Raw genomic sequence first — 15,969 nt, 5'->3', positions numbered from 1 at the left:
GATCCCAGCGCCACATGCGGGAGAAGAAAGAGAGGCTTTAGAGACCTGTTCAGTGCGTTTTCGGTTCCCCCTCGGGATCCCAGGGAAGTGTGGACACCAGTGCGTTGTACTTTACAAATACTCCGTGCCGGACAGGTGACGGAAGGTTTGGTGAGGATAGAAGGTAGGGGGGGTTTGTAGGGAGAGATTGGGGGGGGGGGGGGGAGTCGACACGCTTTGTACACTATTCATACAGCGTTTCCACGCCGCCCCAGCCAGCCCGCAACCCGGTCACGCACCTGAGTGAGCCACACTCCTCCGTGGGTGTGGCTGGGCGGTGCTTGGGAACGCTGGCCTCCAGGCACTGCTACTCCCGTTCTCCGCTCCTCCTCGGGGTCTCCGCTCGATCTTCCTCCGTCCTCCACCGTCTCCCGTTGCTCTCCTCTCCTACTCCAGGTGTCGAGACACCTCGATTCTCCCACTTCCTGCTTTTTTACGCCTCCTCCTGTCGGCTCGTCATAGGGGTGTGTGTCTTGTTCCTTTACTGGATTCGCTCGACACAACAGCGCGTCATAGGTGGGAGTGTCTTCTCCTGAAACCTCGGTCCTATTAAAGGTATAGTCCTCCTTTCCGGAGGGTAGTTGATTCCACCACGCTTTGGACTCCGTTTCCCAGGGGTCCTGAAGCGGTGAAAGAGAGGGGGAAATAGGTTTGTCTATTGACCACCAGTCGATCTCAGCAGCGGCCCCCGCCACCCCGCTACAAGTCTCAACAACAACCAGCAGGGTAAAGAGCTGTCCTGTCTTAATGGCTGCTGCCACACAACAAATTTAACAAAACCTCTGCGTTGACGCGTTTCGGTGGTAAAGTGTTAATTAGGCCCCCTTCTTTGGGACAAAAAATATTCTTTTCTCCTCCAGCTTTTCTTGTTGTACAATTTTTCCCCGGTGCCCCAGCACTCAGGTCAGTGTAGTTCCCATATACTTAGGGAAGTTTTTGCCAACATCTTCAGTTTATGGCTTTATTTTATTTCTGATGTTATTCCAACACTACTATAGTTAGATGGATAATCTTTTTTAATTGGATGCCTTCTTCAGTTTTTTTATATATACAGTTTTTGAGGGAGTCGCAGCAATGCTCTACATCAACCGGACCGGACCGCGTCTCAGTTGTCCTGATGTTTTGCGGCAAGCCCACATAGGGATAAAAAGAGGGCAATAAGTACCTCCTCTCGCCTGGTCACCGGAGCACTTTTCGGTTGACTCAGTGGTCCAAGCCGTCCCACATACTCAGGCGTTTCCGTATCATGTTTGAATGAAAAGAATTTCATCTAGTACAAGTCCAGAAACTCTCAGCTCTGCGAAGTACCACGCATCCTGGGTTAGACTAAAACATTTTAGTGCTGGTTTCTGCATCACTGTGCTAAAATGATTTTATCACGCTTTTACAGCTCCTTGACACTTAAAGGGGAGGGCGGTCACGCTGGGAGGGGGGGGGGGTCGCAGGTGTAGGTGGAGTTAATTTAAAAAGAATTATAAAAAAAAATTAAACTCACCTTTCCGCTGGCCGGGTCCTGCATCTCTACTGCTCCTGCTCTCCTGCTTCTGGCAGGAATAGGAAGCAGGCAGCCAGGCTCCCATCCCTAGGCCAATCACAATGATGCAAGCAGTGTTGTGATTGGTCAGGACGCCAGCGGCTAATGGGGAGGCCATCTTCTCCATGCAGAAGGGCAGAGTGCGCATGACTGGTTTGGGCGGCCCCAGGGGGCCGACCAAACAGTCTTTGTGCACTCGGGAGAGGGCAGGTACACCTCCTCCTCCCCTGTCCTGGTTGCAGAGTAGCCCCACCCTCCCGGAAGCAAATATAAAATGGTAATAATTTGAAGTTATTACCATTTTATGTTTCTGCTTCTCAAACTGCAAGAAAGTAGTGGGGCGACGCTCCTCCACCCTAGTTGTGGAGCCGCCCCTGCTAACAGCTCAGGACTTGACCACCCACAACTCTTTTGAGCCTAATCCATGCTGCCTGCTCCTGCAGCCATGTGGCCCTTCAGAGCGGCTTGGAAAACCGGTGCACTGAAACTCAGCCTGGTAGACACACTTTCCAGCAGAGATGCACTTCTTTTGGCACGCTGTAGTCAGGTGAGTCACTAGCTCTTTGCACTGCAGATCACTCATCCCTACAGTATGTGCATTAATCCACTAGGCTACCCTTCGAGTTTATATTGTACTGACCACTAGAGCCATATTTTTTTTAACTATATTTTTTCCAAGGGACAGAATAAGAAGGGTTGTTCCACACAGCAATTGAATGCATGTGTTTAATATAATGCAAGCAGTTTTGTACACACACAGGTGGCAAAAATGACTTGCCATGCTTGCAAAAGGCACCCAGTGGAAAGAGGAACATTGCCAATAATCTGGGCTACAAATCTACAACAAAAGGCCACTAGTCTGTAAAACTTAGTTGTTGCATATTGTATAGTACTGAGCCTCAAATGTTGTGTAAGCAGGCTAAGCTTATGCCTCCACAGCCTCCCTGCACAATTCCTAATTTAATTTTTGTGTGAAACTAGAGACAAATGGATTTGACTCCTGATTGGCGCAGTAGGGAATAGTGACATCTTTATTATAGTGCTACAATGTCCCAGAAAGTGACTGAATGTATTGACAAAGAAATGTTACTCTAACTGTTACACATTTGTCAGGTGAATGTCACTCATAAGTGCACTGAACCATTGAAATGGCACACATAAGCGTTTGAAAACTTGGCAGCTAAGTAGAGTCTACCATAATTATATTGTGTACTTCTAACATGCATTTGTATTAACCCAGATTGGTATTTTCCATCTATCTACCTGAATTAGTATAGCGTGGCTAATCAACTGTGAGGGTGTCTAGGCGCTAAAGTGACAGATGTTTGTTTTTCAACTCAGTGGTACTCATCTTAGCATCCTCAGGAGAATGGAAGGTTGAGTTGACCTAGTGGGATTTGTATTACCGTAGGACAGTTGTTAGCAGGCTACAATGACAAACAGTTGCTGAGCAGTATATCCAGGTAAATAAATATCCTTCACCAATTCCCTGGTCAGGGTAACCACACAAGTGAGGAAAGTAGTCACTGCATGAGTCTCCGGACTAACAATACAAAAACCAGTCCAGCAGGATTTGTTTATGTGGTATTGGGCATTGTATGTCTATTTTGGATGATATTGGTATGTCCCTCTTGTGAAAAGGATGATGGATTGTGAGTAAGGGCGGTTGAAGGATCAACCGTTTGACCAGTGGTTGGAGTGTCTTCATGTTATAATAAAGCTTTTTTTAGCTTTAACATCTAGCATCTTGATCTTTACCTTCCGATCGCACTTCCACATTTGACAACAAGAATGGGATACCTCGTCCCGTGAAGGAACTTCAACACTGCGCATATTTTAACTATGAGGTACTGTTTTGAGATTATCTTGCCTCAATATTATTAAATTCCTCTGGGATCCTTTCTCTTATTAAATTTCATGTGCCACTGCTTCAATTGGGAGGCTTTAACAATTTTCTGTTATGCATGTGAGTTTTCTTACCCTATTTACCGACTTGCCCTGTCTTTCTCGTGCTGCATTCCGCTCTCTAGACAACTGGACAAACACCACTGTGCCAGGGATCTCATTCTAGATTTCTACAAGTCTTGGGCTCGAGGAAGTGCCTTGCCGTACTGTTCCCTTCTTGTTCTCCTTGCAGTGCAAAGACCGCAGTATCTATCGACAGCAAGATCAAATCGTGCTCTGCTCTTTGCTCCAGCCTCTTCGTCTGCTACTTGAGTAAAAGCTTTGTTTCTGCTGAGATTCAACGTCATATCCTTATCTTCATTTATGATCAAGACAAGAAAACTGCCAACATAGGAGTAATTTCTCGGAGTATAGAAAATTTCATTTATGCTACAGAGTACACCTTTGTTCAATGTTAAACGTTATTTACATTAACCTTATTTCTTTCCCGTTTAGCTGGATTCAGATACTGTTTCCTGGTGCCGGTGATATATTTAGTGGTATTTTCATTTTGTTGGGTGGATTTGTTTTATATATCATGCAATGCAATATATCGCTCTACTACTTTTTTCTAGATAACAACAGGGTACCCTCCGCTTCCTTGACCAAAGTGCAAAAAGGTTTTTTTAACAGGGTCTGTGGAACTAATTTATCTCCGGAAAAGAAAACTTCATTATTGATGCATTGCCTTGGTGCTGAGGGGCAGGAAATTGTAGAAACATTACCATATATTCATTCTGAGGAGGCAGGAGAGTGGACTGCGTCTCTAAGTGGATTTGAGAGTACATTGTTAAAATTAGATAAACATTTGTTGCCCAAAATTTTTATTATATTTCAAAGATTCTAGTTTGATGAATGTAAACGGGGTGATGACGAATTGGTTTTAGATTTTGTTACTACTCTCCGTAAGTTGGCAGCCTCATGCAATTTTGGTGATTGTGTTGAAGAACAAATTCGTGATCAGTTCATGCTTGAGAGCAACTGTGTTAAGATTAAACAGGAACTGTGGTCTAAAAGTGATCCAAGTCTTACTGAGGTACTAATGATAGCAAAACAAGTAGAGCATTCAGTGTTCTGTATCAAGGAGTTACAGAAGTACAAATAATCTACTGCGTCTATGTATTCTCAAAATGTTAAGTCTAAAAAATAGAACCAAACTGTGACCAAAGGAAAGTTGGTGTGTTACAGGTGTGTGTCTCCTAATCACTTGGCCAACTCAAAAGATTGTCCAGCCCTACACTTTGTGTGTAACATATGTGGTAAAAAAAAGGACACTTTGCTAAGTGTTGCAAATCTACAGACCAAAACCTAAGTTGAAGATGATTCTAACTTTATTCTGCAAGTAGTCCATGATGTGAATTGTGTTTCAAATGTTGACTGTGAGTATCCATCTGATGTGGTGGAACTAAATGGCATAAGTATATCCACGATGATGGATTCTGGAGCAAAGTTATCACTAGTTTCAGAATATTATTTTTCTACATATTTTCAGGGGAAGGTTGCATTACATGACCCAGATGTCTAGTAAAATGTGATACTATTTTTAGCTGGCCAGACCAAAAGTTGTTGAGAAGTTATCTACATCCAAATGCAGTTCCTCAGTGCAAATTCACAAAGTTGACATCATGAAAGATATATTGATAAAAAAAATCTCAGATGTTTTTGATTCAAACGTTGGTTGTGTTAAAGGGTAAAAACACATGTACGTCTTAAGAAGGATGCATTACATCTCTCTTACAAGGTATGAAACATTCATTTTAGTCTACAAGGGAAAGTGCATTATGAACTTAAAAGGTTACAGGCAGATAGTGATGTTGAAGAGTCTCAGTGGATTGCTTCAGTAGTGGTAGCCACAAAAAGTTCTGGGGACATCAGGCTTTGTGCAGAACTAAGGCAGTTGAATGAGGAAGTTATTGAAGACAAATTTCCCTTACCCAATATTACAGAAATAATCAGTTTATTGTCGAAAGCCAAGTATTTTACTATATTGGACCTATGTTCTGCATATCACCAGGTTAAATTATGTGAAGAATCGAAAAATGTGACTGCCTGTATAACTCCATTTGGAGTTTAGAGGTTTAATAGGAATCTGTTTGTACTATGTTCAGTGTCCTCTGTGTTTCAAAGACTAATGACACAGTTACTTGGTGGCATTAATAGGGTTCAGTTCTTTCTGGACAATGTCCTCATTTTCACTGATACACTAGAGGAACATTTACATAAAGTTAAAGATGTATTGAGTATTTTCCACACAAAAGGGATCACTCTGAAAAGTGAGAAGTGTAAATTCTGTTGTACAGAGCTAACCTACTTAGATCATGTGATATCTGAATTTGGTATGAAATCTAATGATGAGTTAGTGACAGCTCTCCTAAATTGGGTACAACCTAACAAGAAGGAAGAAGTTTAATATTTCTTAGGTATGGCTGAATTTTATGCCAGATGTGTGCTAAATATTGCTAAATGCTCATGTTGCATCAGAGAGTTGCTCCAAAAAGGAACTCAGGTTGAGTGGATGGGCTTTTGTCAGAATGAGTTCAGTGATATTGAATCTGCATTGTTGTCAGCAAAATCACTTTAAGTTTCCATCCAGGCTCACCATGCTGTGTCTCTACTGACCCATTTGATAAGGGTTGGGGTTTTGTCCTGAAGCAAATGCAACATGAAGAGGACGCCACAATAGCTTTTGCCTCCCATGCTCTAAGAGGAGCAGAGATGCTGTATTCTACTGTTGAGAAACAGTCTCTTGCGTTCTTTTGGGCTCTCAGAAAATTCAAGGGGTGTGCGTTTTGTAGTGCAATTGGATCATAAACCATTACAAGAGATTTTTGGAAAGAAGAGTTTGGACTGTGCCTCTTATGATATTGTGGGTTTGCAAGGTTTTCAGTTTATAGTAAAACATATTCCAAGATGTGCGAATAAATTGGCAGACAGTTTATCAAGATTAACTAGTGAAGTTGAAGGGGCAGGAGAAAGTGATGGTGCTTAGTGGGTTGAGGATGAGGTTAAAGTATGTGTGGTGACCGGTGGTTGTGTGTCAGAAAGTGAGTAACTGGAAGGATTAAATGAGGATGTGAAGTTGAAGACTGTGAGAGAAAGTATTGCTTTAGCAAAAGGTTTGTGTTCTTGTGATGACAATTGTATGGTCTAGTCAGCTTTTCACAGGAATTGTCTGTTGACAATGGCATTGTACTGAGAAGTTGCAAATTGATTCCTCCCCTTAGTATTAAGGAGAGTTTGGAAAGTTTGGCAAATGAGGGACATCAAGTAATTAGTAAAACAAAGGAAAGGCTGAGAACACCTTATTGATTAGAGATTGTGATGATTGTAAATTATCTAATATGACCCTTAAAGTTAGAACTCCCCCCATGGTAATAAGAGGGATTCAAAAAGAAGTGTGGGGAGATGTTGATTTAGATATTTTGGGATCAATTAGCTGTGGCTTCACATCCAAGTATGTGTTGGTACTGATGGACACACTTTCCAGATGGTCTGAAGTCATGGTAGCAGCTGGGATTACTTCAGCACAAATTGTGAAGTTTTTGTCTGAAGTGTTTGTTTGCGTGAAGGCAACCCCAAAGCATTTTGACGGTTAATGAGATGAAATTTACATCAAAAGCAATGGGAGAATTTTTAGATTCCAGAGATATTTTACACAAGCAATTTGCATTGTATCACCCAGAAACAAACGGAATGGTTGAAAAATGTAACAGGATACTTAAGGAAGCAATTCAAATAACTAAACAGAGGGAGGTGAGTTGGATTGAGATGTTAAGATGTAGAGTGATAGAGTATAGGTACATGCCTCACTCTACCACTTGAATTAGTCAATTTGTACAATTTAGGACACAGGTTCCCCATACCAAGTTGTCACCTATGGGTGGGAGTGTATGGTAAAGAACTGTCTGATTTGGATGAACAGTTAACAGACGGAATGAGGAAAGAACTTCATATTAAAGAGCAAAGGAAGATGAGATATGATCTATGCAAATCAGTCAAATCCCTTGAGGTTGAGGTGGGGGACGTGGTGAAAATAAAATTACCCAAGAATCTAGGTAATGCTCTATCTCATTTCAGTACACCAATGAAAGTTATCAAAGTGTTCAAAGGAGCGATTAAGATGGAGGATGGCCACATCTGGAATCTTAATTTTGTTGTAAAACTATCTTAATGTATAATATTTAGGTGTTAGATTTTGTTGTTGGGGTTGGGGGTGTGTGGTGCTGGGCATCGTATGTCTATTTTGTTTTTATTATTTTAGTATGTCCTTCATCCCTTCTTAGGTGTATTGGGTCAGCTCATATGTGTTCTTTCTTGGAATGCATCCTGTGAAAGGGATGCTGGATTACGAGTAATGGTTTGTTGGAGGCTTGACTATTTGACCAGTGGCTGGAGTTCTTTCATGTTACAATAAAGCTTAACAACAAAATTAAGATTCCAGGTGGTAGAGTGAGGCATGTACCTATACTCTATCACTAAGTTACTAAAGCTAAGTTGCCATCTCCTGTCTGGATCTTTGCCTTCCGATCAGACTTTCACCGTTTACAATCTTGGATGAATTACATTCCTCGTTGCACACAGAACCTTAGGGCATCTTACAGTTTCTCATATTTAGGTCACTCTGCATGTAACCATTCACCTGATAGAGACATCTAGCGCAGATTCCTTAACTTAGAATAACCCCAGGCGTAAGACTGGATCTGGAATTTTTTTTGCAGCAGCACCTCTACGCGCCGGGGGACGGCGCCACATGACCCCGCCCTGACCCCATCCACGTACGTGATGGCAGCGAGGTCATATAAGTCCCTCCTGGCGCCCTGACGTCAGTTTCCTTCTTTTCCGCGTGCAACGGGGATCCGAAGTAAGCGGTTCTTCTGGCCTGTTTTTAGGCCTTTTTTGACGCTTCACGTCTGGAACAGTGTGCGATGCCTTTGGGCTTTAAAACTTGTACTTCCTGTTTGCGGCAAATGTCCGCGACGGACCCACATCTTATCTGTATGTGGTGTTTGGGGGAACACCACGACTCGACGGACTGCCAACACCTCAAGCCGAAGTCCCGGCTAGAGCATCGGATGAAGCTTCTTTCGGCTCGCCTGTCCCGGTCGGAGTCGTCTCGTCCATGGCCTCCTCATCGCCAGCAGGCCCCTCTGGGTTCCAGTTGCGTCGTCGGTCTCCATCCGGGGCCCGGGCACGTCTTTCGCCCCTTATTGGTAAGTCACGGCGCATGTCGCCGAGGTCCTCGACCTCACTTTCATCTGTTATCGAGGGCACTGGTTCCCAGAACCTTCCGGATGTGCGCCCACGGCAGTCCCCCTTCCCTATCCGCCCTATCCGGGCACGGGCCGACTCGTACCCAGATTGAGGCCTATGCCGCAGCTCTGCAGGCCTCTCTTGGTTCCTCTCCTGTCCCTCGGGCGTCCTCCAGGCCTCCGCTACTTACGGGGTCCCTGACGGACATAAACCCTTGCCCTCCAGGGACGACGGAGATATGGTGTTGTCAGGGTGTGGCCCGGCTGTGTCTCCCTCTACGACCCATAGCACCCCTGTCACACCGCATAGTCCCATGAGGCTCCCTGGGGTCTCGCAGGTGTTTGCTGGTGCTCAAAACCTTGCTTCGATCACACCTCAGCCTTCCGGGCAGGCGACTGAGTGTCCGGATCAGGGGTCGGCGCCGTTCCGGCGCCGTAAACTCGCCTCCCCGGCTCCACTCCGCTTCTTACTTCGGGGTCGGAACTTGTTGTAGTTGAGGCTGAGTTGGTGCCGGTGCGGCGCCTGAGGCTTGCCTCCTCGGCTCTGGCGCCATCTCCTCCTTAAGAAGCGGAGCTTATTGTACTGGTGGTGGAATCGGCGCCGGACGGCGCAGACTTGGTGCCGGATGGAGCCGAGTCAGCACCAGACGAGGCACGATCGGCGCCGACCAATGTCGTTTTGGCGCCGCATCGACGCCGGGTTGTTGACTCTTCTCTGGAAGCTTATGGAGACAGTTTGGCAGCGCCCCCACGTCCGGCGACACCAGATATATCCTTGCCTGTGCCCCCCCTAGAATTTGTGGACCCGGCAGGATCCTCGCTTCCACGCTTCCTTAGGAGCCCCTGGACTTGGCAGGCTCCCTGCCTCCTCAAGAGCCCCATCAGGACCCCCATTCGCCCATGGGGCTCCCTTCTTTTGGGCATTGGTTGCACCCTCAGTGTCTTGGAAGGCTTAGTTTACAGTCCTCACTTACAGATGAGCTGCTGTCCCCTCCACGGAGGGCTACCGAGGCCAGTGCGGCTTTTCTAAGAGTAGTCTCCTTGGCCACTCGTGTTCTGAACATGCAGCCCCTTTCAATTCCCTTGTCTGTGGAACCTCTGCTTGATGTCCTTCACCGTGGGTCAGGGAATGTGGAGCCGCTTCTGCCCTTTGAAGCTTCTTTTTATGATGCCCTTTTGGGCACCTGGGTTCGGCCAGCTTCCCGTGATCTGGTGGCTCGTTCTGTCTTGCACCGCCACCATCTTGCTCCACATGATCAAGTTTTCTTATTTGTCCACCCTGACGTTCAAGGGTTTGTTTTGTAAACTGCCTTCCGTTCCTTGCCTCAGTTAATGCTTCCTCCCTCCCCGGAGTCTAGATGGCTTTAGTTTAGGAGCTGGAACATCTTTGCCTCCACTAGTGCTGCCCTACGGTCACTAAATACAGTGTGTGTCCTGGCTCGGGCTACCTCTGCCCTGTGGGACTCTGCAGAGCCTTGGATACTGCTGTTTCCCTAGGCCGCTATATGGCTGGTTCAGTTGCCTTGTGGCGCCATGCTTGGTTGCGGGATAGCGTCTTCCCGGAGAATATCCGGGAACGACTTGTTGATCTACCCTTTGATGGGGTTTTAATGTTTGATGCCCACGCTGAATCAGCTGTTCAGTGCCTCCTTGCGGGCTTTCACCCTCCCCCTTTAGCCTGTACTTCTCAGTTGGCATCCTTTAGATGCATTAAGCTTTTTGAGCTGGCAGTAAGCCTCCGATCTTTTTTTCGCATGTTCTGGGGTAGTTACCCTTTCATTCGCATCTTTTAGATGCATTCTGTGTTTTGTGCTGGCAGTAAGCCTACTGTGGCAGTGTTCCACAGGTTGTTGTATCTGGCCCTCTGATTGTGGTTTGCCCTAAGAGGTGTTCCCCGTTGTTTTGGGTATGCCGTACTCCAGGTGGGAATAGCTCTGCTTATGTCAAGTGGGCCTTGAGATCCTTTGGGCTCTATGCGTCTCCTGGTGCTGTTATCTTGCCGTTGTATGGTGCTCAATGTTGTGACTTGGCGCTATCTTCTATGGTTTGTCTTCCTTATATGCCTCATTCTCCGCCTTGGGAGGTTTTCATGGTGTTGAGTAAGTTACTCAAAATGAGTAAGTTACTCATTTTGATATTCACAGAAGGCACTTACTCATCAATGAGTAAGTGCCTTCTGCGAATACCAAAATGAGTAAGTGCCTTCTGTGAATACCAAAATGAGTAAGTGTCTGTGAATCGGGACCATCGTTTTAGTGGATAAATTCACACACAGATCTAGAGTTTATTCATTTGAATTCAACTATTTTTTTCAGGGTCTATTATCACAACTTTTGTTCTTCAAATTAAGTTTCAAAGATATGAGACTTGAAAACTTAACAATTTGAAGAATAACAATTGTGATATATCAGATCACAAGAAAAATCTCATGCTAGGCATTTGTTTGGGCTCTACTGATATATGTGAATTTACTGTCAAATGATATGTGGAAGATTTAGCTACATTATATGCATAATTTTCTCCCTGCTATTCCAGAAGATTTTCAACAAATAATTTACATTGTACGGTTTGGAAGCGCAAATAGTAAAGTTCATGTCTCAAGTTGGAGGAATAGGCGTATATCTGTTTGAGTGACTGAACTGTTGAAGATGGGAGCTTTTAGTAATTTGTGACTTTCTTTTCGTTTTAGTTAATTATTGACACTCCAACGAGTCCTGTGACAAGCGGGCTTCCACTTTTTTTTGTGATCACTGTAACCGCAATTAAACAGGTGAGCATCACTTGTAATATGGATTTCATAGAATGTATTGCTTTACTTGCATGGTGTATTCTGTGTGCTGTTTTTCGCATATACATGAAAATACCTTGGTGCTCAAAGTGTTCTTTAGAAGCCTGCGTCTTACAGAGATGGGCACTTAAACCTGTTTTCTTTTGTTTCAGGTATGCATGCATATTTACCAGTGACCAAAATACTATTTCCTTTATTTCCTCTGCACCTAGAATCTTGAAATCCTTCTACTATGGTCCTCCTTTACCTTACAATGTTCATATATGCCTTATCATCTCAAATAAGAACAGAATTAGCTGTTGTGACTATTGTATACAAAGTTTTAGTGCCAATGTTGACACCAGTGTTATCTAAGTATAATGCACACAATCCCCTAAAAAATAGTTTGAGCTACAGCTCAAAAGCATGTCCTGTCATATTTTCAGTGTGGCAACAATATGCGTCTTTTGTCAAGTTAGACATCCTGAGCAGTAGTGGGAGAGTTGTCCATTCGAGGTATTACATGAGAAGACACCTAGGCATCTTCGCTTCCATCAGTCTCTTTGATCCCATTTCTTTTGTATGCTCTCCTCCTGAAGGGTCCAATACAATGCAAGCTCTCCCTGTATTATCACTGCCCCAAAGTTGAATTTGTTCCTACCTTGATGAATCTCAACAGTTGTCCATGTCCATCAAAATATTAAAGTGTAATATATCAATTTGAAGGTGTCTGTGGGGTGAAGTGACATATCAGCACTAGAATAGCTTGTTGCAGACTGTATTTCTTCTTCATACTAACAATTGAGATCCCCCACACTGAAAAAGTGTGAGATACCTAGCATATCTGAACACTCCTTTATAATGAGGATTGTTGGGACACAGTCCAGATTCAGTACAACTACCAGACTTAAAAGTGTCACGGACTGTCCGGGACTATGTCTGGGACACAGTCAGGGATTTGAGCAAGGACTGGTGACTAGGTAGAGAACGTAAGCAGAAAGAAGAGTACAGCACTGCCCAGGATCACGCAGCAAGTCAGACAAGAAAAGGGATCCAAAGGGGAAGCTTGCATAAGTGAACACGATGACTAAGACTCAGAAAGGATGGGCACTCAAAATGCAATTTAGCATTCTGAATAACTACAACCAGGACGGACATGCAAGACCTATATATACACATAACAACATTAACAATAAAGGGAATGTGGGGTAAAGCACCCGACAACTCCACACAGTAAGAGTGAAGCTCAGTAAGTTCCTCACCCACAATTGCTGTTACAGATACTGACTGCAAATACCCACTTATAGGATATACATGCAAAGGCAGGGTCTGTGGAGCTGATACCTATGGTGATGATATAAATGTAACTCAAAGACAATAGTCACAGTAGACAAGAAACCCCACCTAGGTTGTCAGCTGTGACCACTGATCCTGGCGATTAAACAAGAACACGTAAGGCAGTAACAGCAAGGGCGTAGAACTAAATACACAGCCACAATAGACAAGCAGCGTACAATGAGGAATGCTTAACAGAATGAATGAATACCTTTATTTGCGTGGTTACTCAAAACCATTACAATAGAAAAGAAGAACACTACATTTAAAAGAAAACAGTAGGATTAAAATCTAGAGGTCTAAAATCCAAGGTCTAAAAAGTGATAAATCTGTGTACACAGCAATTGTTGAAGGTTTTGCATGCTTCAATTAAACTAGTCCGGTAATAAAAGATGATAGGCAGCCTCCGCACGAGTGCCTGCCTGATTGCTTAGGGGGTAGCGCCCATCAACTTTGTGCAGGTACATTGTACAAATTTGCTAAAAGTAGCCATGTGCTTCACTGTGTCCTGTGTGTAAAGTTGATGGACTGCCTCCTTTGAGGGTGCGAGTACCCAATTGAAGCAAGATCGGCCTGAGATAGATTCTGCGGGCTAAGCGCAGAGCCAGGCAGCAAAATAAGATGTGGACCAAAGACTCACGTTTATATTTACAAAGCCGGCACTCCATGATCACTGGTCTTGCTGACCCGGTAGGGTACAATTCTTTAAGGGGGAGAGGGTGTAGTCTGGATGCTAAGATCCTGTGTAGGGCTTGTCTCCCCACGGCCTGGTATTTGAGGTTGTGTTCTGTATGTGGGCGGCTTTGGGACTCCTCTTGTTGCCAGGGATTCCATGTCCAAGGTACGAGAGCGTAGACGTACTTGTTTTTTTTATTGTGCTTTTGATAGTGGCATACTTAACTATCCTGGGGTCCCAGTTTTCTGTTGCAAGTTGCAAGAAGTCTTTGGTGGAGGCGAGACCGGCTGACCAAAGTTTGCCGTATTCTAAAAAAATACTTTTTATAGCAGCCTTCATTGTGTTCTCCAGTGCCGCCGTTGTTAGGTAGAAGTATTTGCTCAGAGAGGCCATCTCTTCCAGTGTTTGTTGGTTGAGGAAGAATTCCAGCCGAACCAGATTGTTCCTGGTTCAGGCAGGTAGGTGAAATAGCTTTTTGTAAGCTGTGCAGTAGATTATTTCTAGATCCTTTGGGAATTTCCCAGGGAATGCCTGTTGTGCGTAATTAAGAGATGGTATTCATTTTGCCCTCAGAACTCTTTGGATAGCTGTTGTTGTAGGACTATGTAAGGTAGCCTATAGTTTACAGAGAGCGTAGATAATGCTTTTCCCTTTCATTTTGTGGAGGTGGACTCCTGGGCGGCCTGTTTCACTAAACCAAACCCCCAGGTAGTTGTAATGATGTATGCAGTCCAAAGTCAGCTGACCCAGCCTCCATTTTGCCAGTTTTTAGTTCTCGGCTAGCGTAGGCTGCGCACATGTGCCGTCTCGCTGGAGAGATTTTATGTTTTCAGAGTACGTTTCACTAGCGAGGTTAAGCCCCGCCCCTCTTTTCCATTGGCTGGCGTCACCGTTCATGCTAAACGGTGGCCAGCCATTGGAAAGGAGGTATTAGTAATGTACTCTTTTCTCTTTTGAAGCCGTCCCACTGGGACTGGATTCCTTGCCTTACGTGTGTGGTAAAAGGTTTCTTATCTTCTTTATTGGGCGAAACAGATGGCCCCATAAAGAAGATAATAAACCTTTTACCACACATGTAAGTCAGGCCAAGCCCGTCCAAGTGGGACGGCTCTAAAAGAGAAATTTCTTTAATGTTAGTTTAATCGCTGCACCCACGCTTTACTTATAAAATGTTATAAGTAAAGCGCGGGTGCCGCAATTATACAAAAATGAAAGAAATAGAAAAAACATAAATTTCTTTCATTTTAGTATAATCGCTGCACTCGCGCTTTACCTATAACATTTTAAAAGTAAAGCGTGGGTGCCGCGATTATACCAAAATAAAAGAAATAGATGTTTTATCTATTTCCTGCCATCTCCAACTCCATGCAAACAGTGCGCACCACGGGCCACAGAAAGAGGTAATGGAAAGGGAAAAAAGACTAGCCTGCTTTTGGCACAGACGCGGTGTGACTGGGCTTCCTGACCAAGGCCACAAGTATTCTTCCTTTTCTCAACCTCTAAAATGGAGGTACCAGCGTCAGACAGAGGTTTCAGTGAGCCGCCAGAAGGTCATTAACGGCAGCAGAGTATGATGGTGTGGCTGAATATTCTTTAGTTCTTAAAATAAAGCGCTCCCTATTTTGTGCACCCCAGATGGCCCTCAGCGGATATTAACATGTGGGGGCGGTATCTATTCATTTATTCCCCCTTTTATTGAGCTCCCCTAGTCGCCATTGGCTTCTTTGAAGTTGTGGTTGGCCGCTTGTTTCTATCGTGGTACATTAATGTTTAACTGACGCTTCATTTTACCAAATGCACGCGCCTTATCTAGAAATCTCACACTGAGAGCTCCCCGGCCGGATTGTCCTATGTGTCCCAGGCCCTCGAGCTGAGAGGCCTGTCCCAGGGCAGGGCAGTGCCCGGGTGCGTTCCCACAGCAACGAGAGATGCCGCTCCGAGACACCGGCCTCCCGCCTCGAATCCCTGGCAGAGACAGCGGGGTCCGGACGAGGAGAACACGAGAGAGTGCAGGGCGCCCTCCCAGAAGAGACAGAGCATCCCGGGCAGAGAGAGTAAAGACCCTGAGAAGAGATCAGCAGAGACCAAGCCTGTGAGAGGAGAGAGGGCAGAGAGACAGAGTCTCCCGAGGGAAAAGAACACAGTGACAGAGATCCTGGGAGGAGAGGGACAGAGCTCCTGAAAGGACAGAGAGGGGCCTTCCAGTGGAGAGGGAGCAGAGACAGAGCCGATGAGAAAAGAGAGATCAGAGACTCTAGAAGTAGAGAGCGAGCACAGACAGAGACAGTGCCTCCTAGAGGAGAGAGAGAGCAGAGACCGAACCAGAGCCCCTGAGGAGAGAAGGTTCCGGAAGAGATGACTGTTAGATTTGGGGGTCTCTGGTTGGCACAGGTAAGAACTTGTGACAAGCAGGGACCCTCTCCTC

General features: G+C 44.9%; 1 protein-coding gene across 3 annotated transcripts in view; it reads left to right on the top strand.

Moving 5' to 3' along the window:
- The window catches only part of ATP11A (ATPase phospholipid transporting 11A), a 941,588-nt gene that overhangs the window by 342,892 nt on the left and 582,727 nt on the right, over window positions 1-15,969 (top strand). For all 3 annotated transcript variants that reach the window (XM_086934336.1, XM_086934337.1, XM_086934338.1), the window contains exon 4: window positions 11,456-11,536. In XM_086934336.1, the coding sequence (XP_086790462.1) occupies window positions 11,456-11,536 (81 nt within the window). The remainder of the gene's footprint in view (window positions 1-11,455; window positions 11,537-15,969) is intronic.

The sequence above is a fragment of the Lissotriton vulgaris genome, chromosome 8 (genome assembly GCF_964263255.1).
Source record: "Lissotriton vulgaris chromosome 8, aLisVul1.2, whole genome shotgun sequence".
NCBI classification, from domain to species: domain Eukaryota; kingdom Metazoa; phylum Chordata; class Amphibia; order Caudata; family Salamandridae; genus Lissotriton; species Lissotriton vulgaris.
This window is presented reverse-complemented; position numbering and strand designations above follow the sequence as displayed.